Raw genomic sequence first — 14,240 nt, forward strand, 5'->3', positions numbered from 1 at the left:
GACAATTTAATATAAACCCCACCTAATTGATAAATGTGAAGTGATGATTTACAACTCATGATTTCAAAATAATAAAAATTGCAATGTGAAAATATTTATAAGAGAAATAAAATAATTAATGAAAAAGTGAGTAAGATCGTTAATGTCAAAAATCCTAAAATTCCTATTTCAGTTGGACTAGATACATAAACATAAGTTACAAATAAGAAAGAATAGGAAATACTCATATATGCTCCCCTCGAATTTTAAGAAAAAATAAATTTTTTTCAAATTGTGATCTTAAAAGCTTAATTTGTGGGATCATAGTATTTATGTGAATATAAAAATTTCTCATTAAGGATAAAATAATTAAAATAAAAAATTTAAAGTTATATGTAATTCATTTTGGAATAGACTCATAATAAGGAAAAGTATTTGGTCCTTTTCGATTTGGTTCCTACAATAAATGTGTGTTGACTAAAGAATTGCTTTGTTATTATTATTTTCCTTTTTGTATGGCTTCAGACTTATTTTTAATAATTTTTGCATATCAAAAAAGTCAACTAATGCTAAATAAATTCTTTTTTGAAACTTAAATATCCAAAAGTCAACTCATAATAAATTCTGAAACTAAAAATCTCAAAAGTTAACATTTTTTTATATCTTTATCCTAATTTCGTAATTTTTTTCTCTTTGTCGTTTACCGAGTAACAAATACACTTTAGACCTTTGTCTGCAAAATAAAAAATACAAAAACAAATTCCTTTAACACTCACTCTCTTCCACGTTTGCATTTTTCTTCTTTATGCTTAATTTCCTTTTAAATTTTTTTTTTTCTTGTATTCTTTAATTTTCTTTTCAAGTTAATTTTTGATGTTAGAATTTCTTTTGGTATTGCTCTAGTTATGAGTAATTTGAAACACTACAAACTCAAGCCTACCCTACCCGAAAAAAAGTTTCAAAGTATTGTTACAGTCATTTTTTTGAGGGGGATAAGGGATTCGTCTCTTACCGCCAGTTTTGATTAAGGCAGAATTTGGACAAAATAACAGCTAGAGAGCATAAAAACAACATTGAAGAACAATATCCGTTTTCCATTTTTTGGGGGGGTGTGTGCAAAAGTAAAGGGTTATTTAAGTTGAGCACGGAGTGATCGCTTTTAATAAAGCTAGACAAAATGATACTTTAGGGTACACTGAGGGATCAACTTCATCAATGACACCATCAGAAATACATAGGAAAGAAGGTAAAAATAAGAGAGTGAGAAGCAAGGATTGCAAAAAAACGTTTTGAAGTACATTTCAATTGTGTAAGCACAAGGCGAGAGCAGGTCTTACAACTCTTTTATAGTAACACACTCCTCCGAGCAATCTACATCTGGAAATAAAACTAAGTACGCCGCTTCCTATCATCATCATCCTCTTCATCAGAATTACCACTCTCACGGAAACGTGGATTCTTCTCCTGCAGCAAAAGAAAATGTCACATTGCAACAACAAATATCACTAAAACCGAAGAGGGGACAAACAATAGAGGCAAAAGATTTGAAGCTCAACCTCTTATTCGTTAAATCACAAGCTAAAATCAGGGAACTTGCTTCTTTAATATCCACAAAGACTTTGTTTCATTGTCCAATTTTACATTATTTCAGTTTCAGTGGCGAGCACAGAGTACATATGAAAAGATGGAACAGGACATGCTGGTGAAAAAAAAGCAAAGCAATAAAAGATGTAGCTTAGGTATAAAAGAAAATACCGGTCTGGACTCATGATCAGAGGTTCTTCGAGATTCACGGTCGTAACTCCTCTTTGGATAATCTGACCGATGGTGGTCATCTTCCCTGTGTCGCTTGCGATGATAGTCTGTTTTCCTCATAAGACAGAGTTGTTTGTTAAGTCTACTATACTGAAACAAAAGATAGAAAAATACAATGATGTAGAGCATTAGAACTGAATCAAAAGCTTTGAAAAGCATACCTCTACCGTGTCGATAAGAACCTCCATGGCCTTGATTTACACCATGCCTACCATCTGCAGTTTTTATTGTATCAGTAATCGCCAGACACAGTAAAAAGTCTACAAGAGTACCATTTTTATTATCTATCATATTGTATTGCAAAACCTAAGGCATAACCAAGTTTGAGCATGGCATATAAACTGTGATGCTGTGAAGTTATTGAAAGTGCAAGAAAAATTCAATGGAGCTTGAAGGTCCGGTGGATCAGCTATTCAAAGCTTGATTTGAAATACTAAAGGGGTTGTTTCAATCTTTGCCTTTCACTTTTCCTCGTTAGAGAAATCTCAAGTTAAATCTGATTTTCAATAGATTAATGAAACACAGCACGAATTTGGAAAAAGCCAGTTTAATTATAGGGAAGAATACGGCTAGCTCAAAATTTAGAACTGGAACAAAACCAAAATCATTAACAACCAGAAGTTGCCATGCAACCAGTGCTCAAACTTATACAATTCTTCTAGTCGTACTCATTTCATTCGCAATGGAGCATTCAGAATGTAGACATTATGCTTACAGCATTAGTTGATATCAAAACTATCATTCCTGTGACAGCTTAACTATAACCCAACCCATTATATAAAAGGCATATATACTCGAACTAGTGTGGTGTCATGCAACAAATTGACAAGTTGTGGAATCAACATTGAAACAAGCAGATAATAACAACTCAGAAGAACTTCACCACCAAACCAACTATTCCCTCCGTCTCAAATTATCTGTCATGATTCTCTTGTACACGTCCCTTAAGAAAAATTAATTAGGATGGAATTTTGACTACTTTACCCTTGTTCATGTCTTAATATTTAATCTTTCTTCATTGGTATTTGAACAAAGTTATCCATAATTGAGGTGTTTGTAGTCTTCAAGTATAATTATTACTAAGGGTAAGAAAGGAAAAAAATAATTAATTTTGTCTTGAACTTCTAAAATGACAAATAATTTGAGACAACTATTTTTAGTAACCACGACTGATAATATGAGACGGAGGGAGTACTAAAACACTAGCATTACTTAGAGCCAGTTGTACCCCCAGCTAAAATCAAAAGCTTTCTACTGCATTAAAGCACACACAAGTCCTGTAGAAGTAAATCTAAATCTGCAGATAAGAGGCGCTTCAAGTTGACTCTTCAATCAAATGCAATAACATTTTCCTTTTTGGAAAAGGAATAGAAAGAAGACGAAAATATTGCAGTCTTTACATTTCATATTCCACATATTATCAAATTAATTTGAGAGAACGAAGCTCTTTGCTAAGAAGCAAGAAAGAATATTATGAAAGAAAGAACTGATGACTAAGTTCAGAGCCCTCAAACTTACAGTGAGGTGGCGGCATAACTGGTGGGTAAGCGCCCAATGATCCTGTACCATAATCCACTAGCTGCCTTTGTGCTTCCAACTCCTTTTGGACCAATTTTCCATAACCACCTCGACGTATAACTAGTTAAGGTATTCGAAGACAGCTCAAAATTCTTAAATATTAAATGGAGAAAGAAAGGAAAAAATGATGTCTTAAACACTGTAGCTCGGACTATCATACAAGAGTTTCAACCATTCGTCAGATAAGGTGATGAAAACTTACTCAATTGATTAACCATAAAGTATAACACATTTCTGTGTACATTCATGGATTAAGCGTTAAGTCTTTTGTTTGAATTAAACCATAATTCTTAAAACACACTCCCTCTGTCTCAATTTATGTGATGGTGTTTGACTGGGCATGAAGTTTAAGAAAAGAAGAAAGATTTTTGAAACTTAGTGGTAATAAATGAGGCATAGATATTTGTATGCCATAATTCATCTCAATAAGGGTAAAATGGGTATTATAATGTTAAATTGTCACTAAATATAGAAAGGTATCATTCTTATTGGGACCGACTAAAAAGGAAAGAGTGTCACATAAATTAGGACTGAGGGGGTATATATTAGAAAACCATGTAAACACTGTCAACCATCTTTCCTATCCTTGATTAATGACAGAAGAATAGTCATTTACACTAATGACACAAGAATAAATGAAGATCTACTTCGAGGTACTTCCTTGTAACATAAATAACGAAGAAAACCATTGCCTTGTTAAAACTTTGCAATCATCCCACTGGCGACAAGATGAAATTTCCATTTCTTTCGTCAAGTCAATTATCCTACAACCACAGGAGAAGGATGCAGAAAAATGAAGCGTTTGAGACACGTTTGAGACCACTAGGTTCATTCACCCAAAGCAAAATGCAATTACGAAAAATCAGGGTGACTAAGTACTTGAGAAAAAATGCTCTAGAATCTTATGATCACAAGAGGAAAGAAGCTTTTGTTTTAACCACTATCTTATCTAGTAACTAGATGTGGAGGGTTGTGTTCTTTTAGATGGTGACACAGAACCTGAAAAAGACAATAGAATCTGATCCACCAGACTTTTGATGCCCCACAGCCTATGTTGCGCGAACTTTCCAAAATGTTGATGCACTACTTTTGGAGGATCCGACACGCACCCGACAACATTTTTGGAGAGTCCGAGCAACATAGCCCACAGCTACTTCTAGGGTAAGTACTTACTGAATAAATACTATATAAATACTTCTTTAGGAGGCACTTGAGTGACCTATGATGTTGCATCAACAAAGAATAACCAGTACAATGATTTACACAAATACACATATTATCTTGTCAAGTACCACTTGAGTTATCCTTACCATATATACAAGTTATACACATATGTACATAACAATTTTTAAAATAAGTACATGTCTACATAATAATAAAATGTTTAAATCCATTAAATTACATCCTTTTTCTCAATTTACTTACTGAGTAAATACTCCAAGTTTACTAACTGGCATAAATCTTTCAAGCTGAAAATATTCCAAGTTTTAACGGATTCTTTTTTTTTAATCAAAAGTATACCAAGTTTTAGTAGATTTTTACACACTTCCCTACTTTTTTACTGATCACTGTACATAACATTTGTGGAAACTTCACTATTAGATATCCTTCTGCATAACACGAAGTATAGTTGACTAACTTTGTCCTAATAGTTGCATGCCTTTTTATTCCCAATCCAGTGTCCATTCAGTTGCAATGTTCATCACTTTAGGCCATGATAGGACCAAAACATATTTTCTCTGGAAAAAAAATATAAAAATAGTTAAAAGAATGGAAAGAAAGTTGTTAATCCATGCTTATCAACTGAAGAGAAGGATATCTGGATCGTAGTCAGTACGATATTCATCGCGCACCTGGAAAAAAGATGTAAATCAGATCACATGCTAGCATGAATCTCAAGATAAAAGGATGAACCACTAAGGAGATTACCTGTCCACCACTCCTACCACGGCCCCATTGCCTACCTTCTTGAAATCCCCAGTCAAAATCCACACGGATAGGGCGATCATCAAGAATTGTGCCACTGATATATTTGGCAGAATCTTCAGTATCGTCCCTAGAGTAGAACCTGAAAATAGTTTTACAGTTATTACAGATGCAAATGATATTCTCCTTGCCTTCTTTTATTTTTTTCTTTGGCCTCTTTCCCTTGAATGCGAAAGGGTTGAATGGGGGATAAACCTAAAGGTATACAAGTAAAACTATAATGTACACCTAATACCATCTTGGTGTTTATAAATAGAATTTACTTCAACCATCAAAAGAAGTTATGAGCAAATAGGTTTTTGCTTATAACTGCAGAAACAATGACAGCACTGAAGAGACAAAAGCTCGTGATACACTCCTTTCATTCCTAATGGCAATTTATTACTCTGGCATAAATATATACTACTTATTTATCTGACATCATTTCAACAATTTCTCTCCTTTTTGCAGTTAAATATTATTTGAACTCCTTGCCCTCAAACCTAATATAATAATTCATTCAAATATTTGTTCTTAAACTTTGTCAATGTCAACCCAAGTCAATTAAAATGGCACAAAGGGAGTACGTCAGCAACAGTCCTACTCACAAAAGAAATGCAGACCAAATGTGGCAAAATTTGACATACTTGGAACAGGGCAACAAGATAGAATGCAAAGAAGCAGATTTACTTTCCTAATACAAATCCACCAACCACCCACTACCTACCACCCAGGCATCCCAAAGAAATACAACCTAAACAAACACCATAACCTATGAAAGTTTCTTGAAATATTGGAAAAAATGGTCTGCAAGTCATCAAAGAAATATTATGGCAGGAAGTTGCAAATACATAAATAGTACATTGGGTTTTTAAAGCAAGAACTGGGATCTACTTTTACGTTATGCTAATTTGGTTTCGTTTTTGTAAGGAATCTATTAATCTTTCTCTAACTTTCAGGCTAGAAACTCTCTTCTTTCCTCATTAATGATATCATTAAGAAGGTAACAAATGAGCGACAACTGAGTGGAACAAGAGATAACATAAAAGACGGCACAGCCAAAATACTCCAACTTTTTGTTGTGAGACCTGAAGACAAAGTAAACCAACCCTGGACTTGAAAAAAGGAAGAAAAGGATTAAGAAAAAAATAGGAGGGAAATTTTCCTTTTCTTTTCTACCAAATAGGAGCCAGGTTTCCTTTTCAGTTAAAAGTAGCAGAAACATGAAGAACTAAGACCCCATTTTACTAGACTTTTTGTAATATCAATAAGGATTTGAGGATTATGAACAAAATAGCTACATATTCTTTTTATTGGTAACAAAATAGCTACATATCTGGGGATTAGTGTCGAATAATAGTCGCACATTTCATTTTTCTCCAACTAAATACAATAGAAATAATAAATACTTTCCTCCCTTCTTCTCTCTTTTCTTTTCTCCTGCATATCCCTTCCCTGTCTAGGACTCTTTAAATTCAAAAATTCCATGACAAAGTTTGACATTGATCGTTATGTCAAAATAAGATAGATCATTATTTCAATTTTTTGTAAGTCCCTGCTTTTTTGTACCTAGACTTCTAAAAGATTTAATACTTTTTCATTTTTGATGAAAAGTTGAACATTTCCATTTTCTCATTCAGGTTTCCATCTTTTTGGCTTTTTTCCTTTTAAGATATCCTAGGTCTTTCTTCAAAAGATCCAAATACTCATATCTGACTTCACTAGAAATCTGCCTAATACCTTCTCTACTCTCAATAGCAAACTTCATGCTTATCCAACTGTATTAACCAAAGACTTGACAAGGTCACCATATGATAATCTTGCCTCCCGTCCTTTTGTTTCATATGCCCTAAGAACATCAGACATTAAAATTATACAGCTCAATGCAATGTGCTCTTCCACTGCTACCGCTTCTTTTAAATTTAGCTTTTCCTCACACATCTAGCCCCATCGTTCACTCTCAAGCCACCTTCATATCATCCTATCTTAACACAAATTTAATAGCACCTCTCAGCTTGAACCCTGTAGGTTGAAATATCTACTCGTACAGTGCCTATGCACCAAAGGAACAACCGAAACTAGCTTTTTGCTTTCAAGTAAGAAAAAACAAAGTTCATCCACTATATTCAGCAGACAACAATCTTGCCTTATGCCTATGTCATTGGCCTTACTCCCAGTACGGGACCTACTCATTAGCAAGAGGAGTCAATTGACACCCCTTTGTCGAAAAATTACACGGCGGCATAGATAGATTAAATTGTTATTTTTATGAACGTATACTATATGTTAACTCCCCTTGATTTCTTCGCATGCTTACTTATTTATATTTTGACTCCCCTTAGTGAAAATTTTGGCTCCGCCACTGCTAACTCCAACACAGCCAACTTCGCACAAAAAAGAAAACCAAAAAAAATTATATTGACCCCTTGCCTCTACCAAGTATCTTGTCCTTTCTTGGAAAACCTAGGGGGTCTTTGACTGCACTTAATGGATGTCAGACTTAGTAAAATGACATATAATATGCTAATATAACTATAGAGAGCATGTCAAAGTACATTAAACACTACACTGAATCAGATCAAATGGCACCTTCGGGGACATTCGACTGAATCAGATCAAATTATTGTGGTATAAGCCTCTTTAATAATCTTCAGAATACTTACTAAGTTCCTTGTATTAATCCACAGGACAGTAAACGTGTCATCTAATTCTTAAGACAAGGGGAATAAGAGTTGATTGATACTTGTAGGAGTAGAGAGGAGAACATGATTCTTATATTCATCGGGTGGCGTGAACAAATGACAAATACATAATATCAATATCCATACTGATTAATTGGAGAAGAAATTATACGGTCAAAAGTTAGCAACACAAAATGAAAGAAATTGGAGAGTGAAAGCAAGGTTCAGGCCATACATTACAAAGCAGAACCCGCAAGGAGTTTTGCAATTCTTATCCAATCCCATAACTATCTTTTTAATCTCTCCAGCACGAGAGAACAGCTCATATACTTGCTCCTCTGTTGTGTAAAAGGACATGTTCCCCACATAAACAGTTGTCGCCTTTAGCAAAGCATCTTCAAATTCTTCTTGTGTTCCTGGAAACCTTCTATCCCTATATGCTGAAATCTTGGCTAAATCCTAAGAGAATGAAACAGCAGAGAAGGGGGAGCAGACCCACCCACCCCCGGCATTAGCACAATCCACCGAAAAAACAACTTAAGAACATTAAATCATTGGACAAATTGCTTATTGAACAAACATCCCGGGTATACAAAAGCCAAAGAACACTGGCGTTCATATTACCTTGAACAAAGAAGCCATTACGTTTTGCTCTAGGGTATCAAGAAGAAGAAGAAGAAGAAACAAAATGCGTGTTAATCAAAGCAAATAAGTTAAAGGGGTTAAATAACCACTTAGACCCCTTAAGTTTGAAAACTGACACTTCGATGCTCTTCTTAGTTCAAGGCACTACCTGTTTCCTTTTTTTTTCTTCCCTGCAGTACATTTAAAATTATTCGGTCAAAAATGGGTACACCTAGATTATGTGAATTCACTTGTTTTTCTTTTGTTCTGTTCGTCTCTCTTCATGTAATGGGTAGGCTAATTTATGCAAAACCAAGGAATGAACAACTAACTTTTTCAGTTAGAGAAATAAAAAATAGCTATTTTATTCTATTTCCATCACTTTTTTGATAACTTGAAAGGTAGAAAAATGTTTGATAAAGTAAAAAAAATGTCCAATCTGTTATAAATAGAATTGTATTCTAAGTCAATGTCTATCTTTTAGAGAGTTTATTACTTTATGGCTAAGTCATTTTTTCCCTATAAATAAAGAGGTTTTATCCCACTGTAAATTATCCCAAAATCAATAGAAGTATCTCTCTTTTCTTTGCAATATTCTTCTTTTCCTTTATTGTTTTATTATCAGCACGAAACTCTACCGTCTCAAGAAACTCTTTGAGAATACTAAGGTATAATTTTTCTCCTCTTTTAATTATGACTGATATTATGAAACGAAAGTTCATTGCCCTTGAAATTTCGGACAATAACTATATATCATGGGTGTTGAATGTTGAAATTCATTTGGATGCAATGGATCTTGGAGACGCCAATAGAGATAAAAGTAAAGCATTTACCCAAGACTGTGCTAAGGCCTTGATTTTCTTGCGCCATCAGCTTGATGAAGGGTTGAAAATAAAATATATCACAATCAAAGATCCACTTATTTTGTGAGATGGCTTAAAGGAAAGATATGGCAACTTAAAGTTTGTCATACTTCCACAAACACGATATGATTGGCTCATCTGAGGCTCCAAGACTTTAAACCTGTTTCTGAATATAATTCGGTGATGTTCAGAATTACTTCTAAATTGAAACTCTATGGAGATTAGGAGTGTGCATGGACCGGGTTGGTTCAGATTTTATCAAAACCAAACCAAACCAATTATATCAGTTTGGATTGGTTCGGTTTTGTCGGATTTTTCGTGTTTTTTTAGTTACATGAATATTATTTCAATCTTGCATTACTAAAGTTATAGATAAAATTTTAATAAGTGAATATATGTTTACTAAAAATTTAAAAAATATATATGATCTATTAAAGTGATCTTATGGGAGAATTGTTTTTAGTAACACATAATAGTTTATTTTCTTAGTCGTCTACCAATAATTTTTGGTTGATGTACGCTTTTAGGGTTAACCAAATTTAATAATTAAACATAAAAATCAATATGATACCTAAATAATGATATTTCTATGTAATTTTAAATTATCGAAATTCCACTTCAAATTCGAAAAACATATAATAAATCTTGACATATGAATATGAAAGAACAAAAAGATGATTGACGCATTTCAATAACACATAATAAGAAAGTGATACAATCTATTATTTAAAGTAAATAAAAATAAATGCACTTTATAGTTCTATTAAATATTATATCCCGTAGTTCTATCAAATATTACATCTCATGAGACGATCCTAAATATTTCTAGACATTTTTTAAACAAAATTCTAGATAAAGTCTTAAAGTATATATAAAACAAATATATATTTATATGTCGGTTTGGTTCGGATTTTTTTACTCAATACCAAACCAAATCAAACCAAACCTAGTCGGGTTTTTTAATCGGTTTGGTTTGACTTTTCGGTTTGGTGCGGTTTTCCGGTTCGATTTGAACACCCATAATGCTAATATGTTACCCTTTCTTTCAAGAGATTTTCATAACGTTTCATGCCTCCAATATGGTCCTGCAACAACAGTATCGAGAGAAAGGTTTCAAGAAGTACTCTGAGCTGACTTCTTTTCTCTTTGTGGCTGAACGAAACAATGAATTGCTCATGAGAAATCATGATAATCGACCCACTTGGAATACACTATTGCATGAAGTGAATGAGGTGTATTCCCGTTATGTTAAGCGTGAAAAAAATCGTGGCCCTGTTTGTGGTCGTGGTCATGGTCGTGGTCGTGGCCAAGGAAGAAATTTCCTTGGTGTTAATCATCCCCAAAGAAAAATAACCACCAAAAGTGCAAAAAGGAAATATGAAAAGCTAAATGCAAAGAGTTCAGAAACTGAATGATATCGTTGCGGTGGAAAGGGGCATTGGGCAAATAGTTGTGGTACACCAAGACATTTTGTTGAGTTTTATCAAGCATCTTTAAAGAATAAAGACCTTGAAGCTAATTCTGTCTCTAACAATGAATTTGACATCGCCAAGACAAACCTTTTTGATCACCCAAATGAAAAAATAGACCATTTGATCGATGATGGATCCATAATTAAAGAAGATTGAGTAGTTTAATTTTAATTTTTGCTTATTCGTATTAGCTAGTAATAAACATCATGTAATTATCGTAATTTACATGAATAGTAGTTTCACAATTAGTGTTAATCAGTATGTCGAATTAGTATAATACTTCATTGAATAAAGTAATTGGTTTTAGTTTGTTTGTTATTCGCTAACAGATGCAATACGGCAAGGTTAAAATTTAGCCTCCAAAGTTTATTGACTTTATGAATATTGATCTTATTTAATGACCAACAAGAATCTATGGTTTTTTTTACTTTGCTTTCAGGAAAAAGAGGTAAAGGTTTACCTACTGTTTACTTCATTTATTGACCATGTTACTTTTGAGGTAACATTTAAGCTCGTACTCTTAGTACATCATCTGATTTACTTTTATATACCACTGTTTGCTAAAACTTTTCCGTATTTTAAATAGGATTGGTTTTAAGTGAAGTGGTACCGTACGGAACTTTTGAACCGAAATGCGGTATTTGTTTTCTAATTAAGTTGTTCAATCAAAGAAAGTGTCATACTAAAAGTTCGAAGTAGTGATTATCGACATATTAAATGAATATATCATTGCGCATATATTTAATAGATTTCGGTCCGCAATGTTTTCTTACTGTGTAAGTGCATCACTATATTTGTTTTAGCTACGTAATTGTTTGTATCATAATAGAGTTTGCTTGAAATTGTATTAAAAAATTATTATTGATCATTAGTTTAACTTTATTTTTTTTCTTTTTTTTTGAAAATATTAATATTTATTCGTATATTTCTTTTGTATGTTAAATCATGGGAAGCAAACTTGGATCAAAATTCAATTATAAAAATATTTGTTTAATTGATTCATGTATGACACGTACAATATTCAAAGAGAAAAAAATATTTCTCTCATTTAAATATGTGTAAGGCAAATGTTACTACAATTTTTGGTGGTAGTAATTTAACTGAAGGCTTTGGAAGAGCTACTATAACTTTACCGGAGGGAATAATATTTATCATAGACAATGTAATATTCTCCTCCAAGTCTAGGAGGAACTTGTTGAGTTTTAAAGATATCCGCCAAAATGGATATCATATTGAGACAATAGATGAGAATAATCTTGAATATCTCATCGTTACCAAGAATGTCTCTGGCCAGAAAGGGTTATTGAGAAGTTCTATCTCTGTCTTATGGCATGTATTGGACAAGAGTGAATACAATTGAGGCACATTCTATCGTAAACCAAAAGGCTATTGATTCCAATACTTTTATACTTTGACATGATCGATTGGGACATCCTTGTCACGACCCCAAATCCCCTCTGTATGATGTCATGACGGCACCTAGTCTGTAAGACTAGGTAAGCCTAACAATATGCGGAAACATCAAATAAAAACTGAAATTTCAAAACTTCAACAATTTCATCAATAGACTATAAGCTCAATACGTATAATTTCCCAAAATCCGGTGAGATATAAATCACAAGCTCTAGATACAATGCTGAACAATCTTATACATCACTGTCTACAAAAATATAAAGGAACAAGATAAAAGCAGACTTCAAGGCATGCAGACGCGAGCAGGTGTACCTTGAAGTATCCAAAGCAGCAACACATCGCACTAATATCAAGGCTGATAGGATGTACCTGGATCTGCACAAAACATGTGTAGAAGCGTAGTATGAGTACACGACAACGGTACCCAATAAGTGTCAAGCCTAACATCGGTAGAGTAGTGACGAGGTCGGGTCAAGGCCCTACTGGAGATAATAAGAAACAAGACAAAAGATATAATGATATAATGAAAATGACAGGAAAGTGAACAATAAAGAATTTACGGGAAATTACAACACGGAATCAAGGAAAGCTAATACAACACGAAAGGAAAATAAGAACTTTACATGTTAAGGAAACAAGAACCAAACAATACAGCAGATAAAGAAGATCAACTGGGGCACTCCCGAGGTACCGCCTCGTAGTCTCAAATCGTAAAAACAAATCATAGTCTTTCCTTATATCACCGCGGGAGCCTTTATATTTGGTTTTAAAAATTATTTTTCCGAAATAGCATCCCACGTTTTAGCCCACCTTATCACACCGCATGGCTTCTAGTAGTTTCCCTACTAGCCACGCGTATCAAGCCCACTGTATCTCACTGCATGCGTTTCAATACCCAAACCTTATACCACCACATGCGTATCAATAATCACGATGACACGACAGAAACCTCATGCAAACAATAACAACTGCATGGCAGAAATCTCGTGCAAACAACCAAACAATCACCTCAACAATAATACGAAAGCCAAAATACAACAACTATGATATTTCACAACTTACACCATGCCTCAAAAGAACCACAACCTTGCAATTCAATGCCAAACTCAACAACAAGATATTTCAAGGATAGCAATTTCAAGTAAAGAATTTCACAGTTAAGTAATGAATACAGAAATCAAGAAAAGCAAGTAATTCAACTAAACATGTGTTACAAGTTGCAAATAGAAGATAAGACAAGTAGACATGTGAAATTAGGCTAAACATAATGACTACAACATGCTAGGTAACTCAATTAAGGCATGAAAAGAAAATTACGTAGATAAAATCGGAATTTCTAACATTTAGCCCTTGTACGCACGTCACCTTGCGTACACGGCCTTCACATATCACAAATTATCGCCACAATATTAAATCCTAAGGGAAATTTCTCTCACACAAGGTCACACAAGTCACTTACCTCAAACTACACTCAATCAATCAATTAGAAGGCCTTTAACTCAATTTTTCAACTCCGAACGGCTCGAATCTAGCCAAAATAATTTTATACTATAAATATAACTATAAGAAGCTAGTTTAAATAATGAAATAATAATTTTTGCAAGAATTGGAAAAATCGTTCCAAAAAATCGACCTAGGCTCACATCTCGAAACCCAACCAAAATTATAAAATACGAATACCCATTCGATATCGAGTCCAACCATACAAGAATTACACAAATCCGATACCAAAATCTCTCTCAAATCTCCAAAATTCGGTCTAAGAAGTTCCTCAAATGTTCCCCAATATTTCAACCTAAATTCTTAATTAAATGATAAAATCAATGATAGATTAAGGGAATTTAATAAAA

The 14,240-nt window shown here is 33.6% G+C and overlaps 1 protein-coding gene across 1 annotated transcript; it reads right to left on the reverse strand.

The window, feature by feature from the left end:
* Nucleotides 1–1,210: 1,210 nt before the first annotated feature.
* Nucleotides 1,211–8,795, reverse strand: LOC107801362 (nuclear cap-binding protein subunit 2). The gene is made up of 8 exons (XM_016624670.2): nt 8,643–8,795; nt 8,254–8,477; nt 5,302–5,440; nt 5,192–5,225; nt 3,313–3,426; nt 1,956–2,009; nt 1,735–1,841; nt 1,211–1,443 (listed from the first exon to the last, which is right to left on the reverse strand). Exons 1-8 carry the CDS (start codon nt 8,658–8,660, stop codon nt 1,369–1,371), a joined length of 765 nt encoding a protein of 254 aa, XP_016480156.2. The 5' UTR covers nt 8,661–8,795; the 3' UTR covers nt 1,211–1,368.
* Nucleotides 8,796–14,240: the final 5,445 nt, after the last annotated feature.

This window comes from Nicotiana tabacum, chromosome 13, assembly GCF_000715075.1.
Source record: "Nicotiana tabacum cultivar K326 chromosome 13, ASM71507v2, whole genome shotgun sequence".
Taxonomy (NCBI): domain Eukaryota; kingdom Viridiplantae; phylum Streptophyta; class Magnoliopsida; order Solanales; family Solanaceae; genus Nicotiana; species Nicotiana tabacum.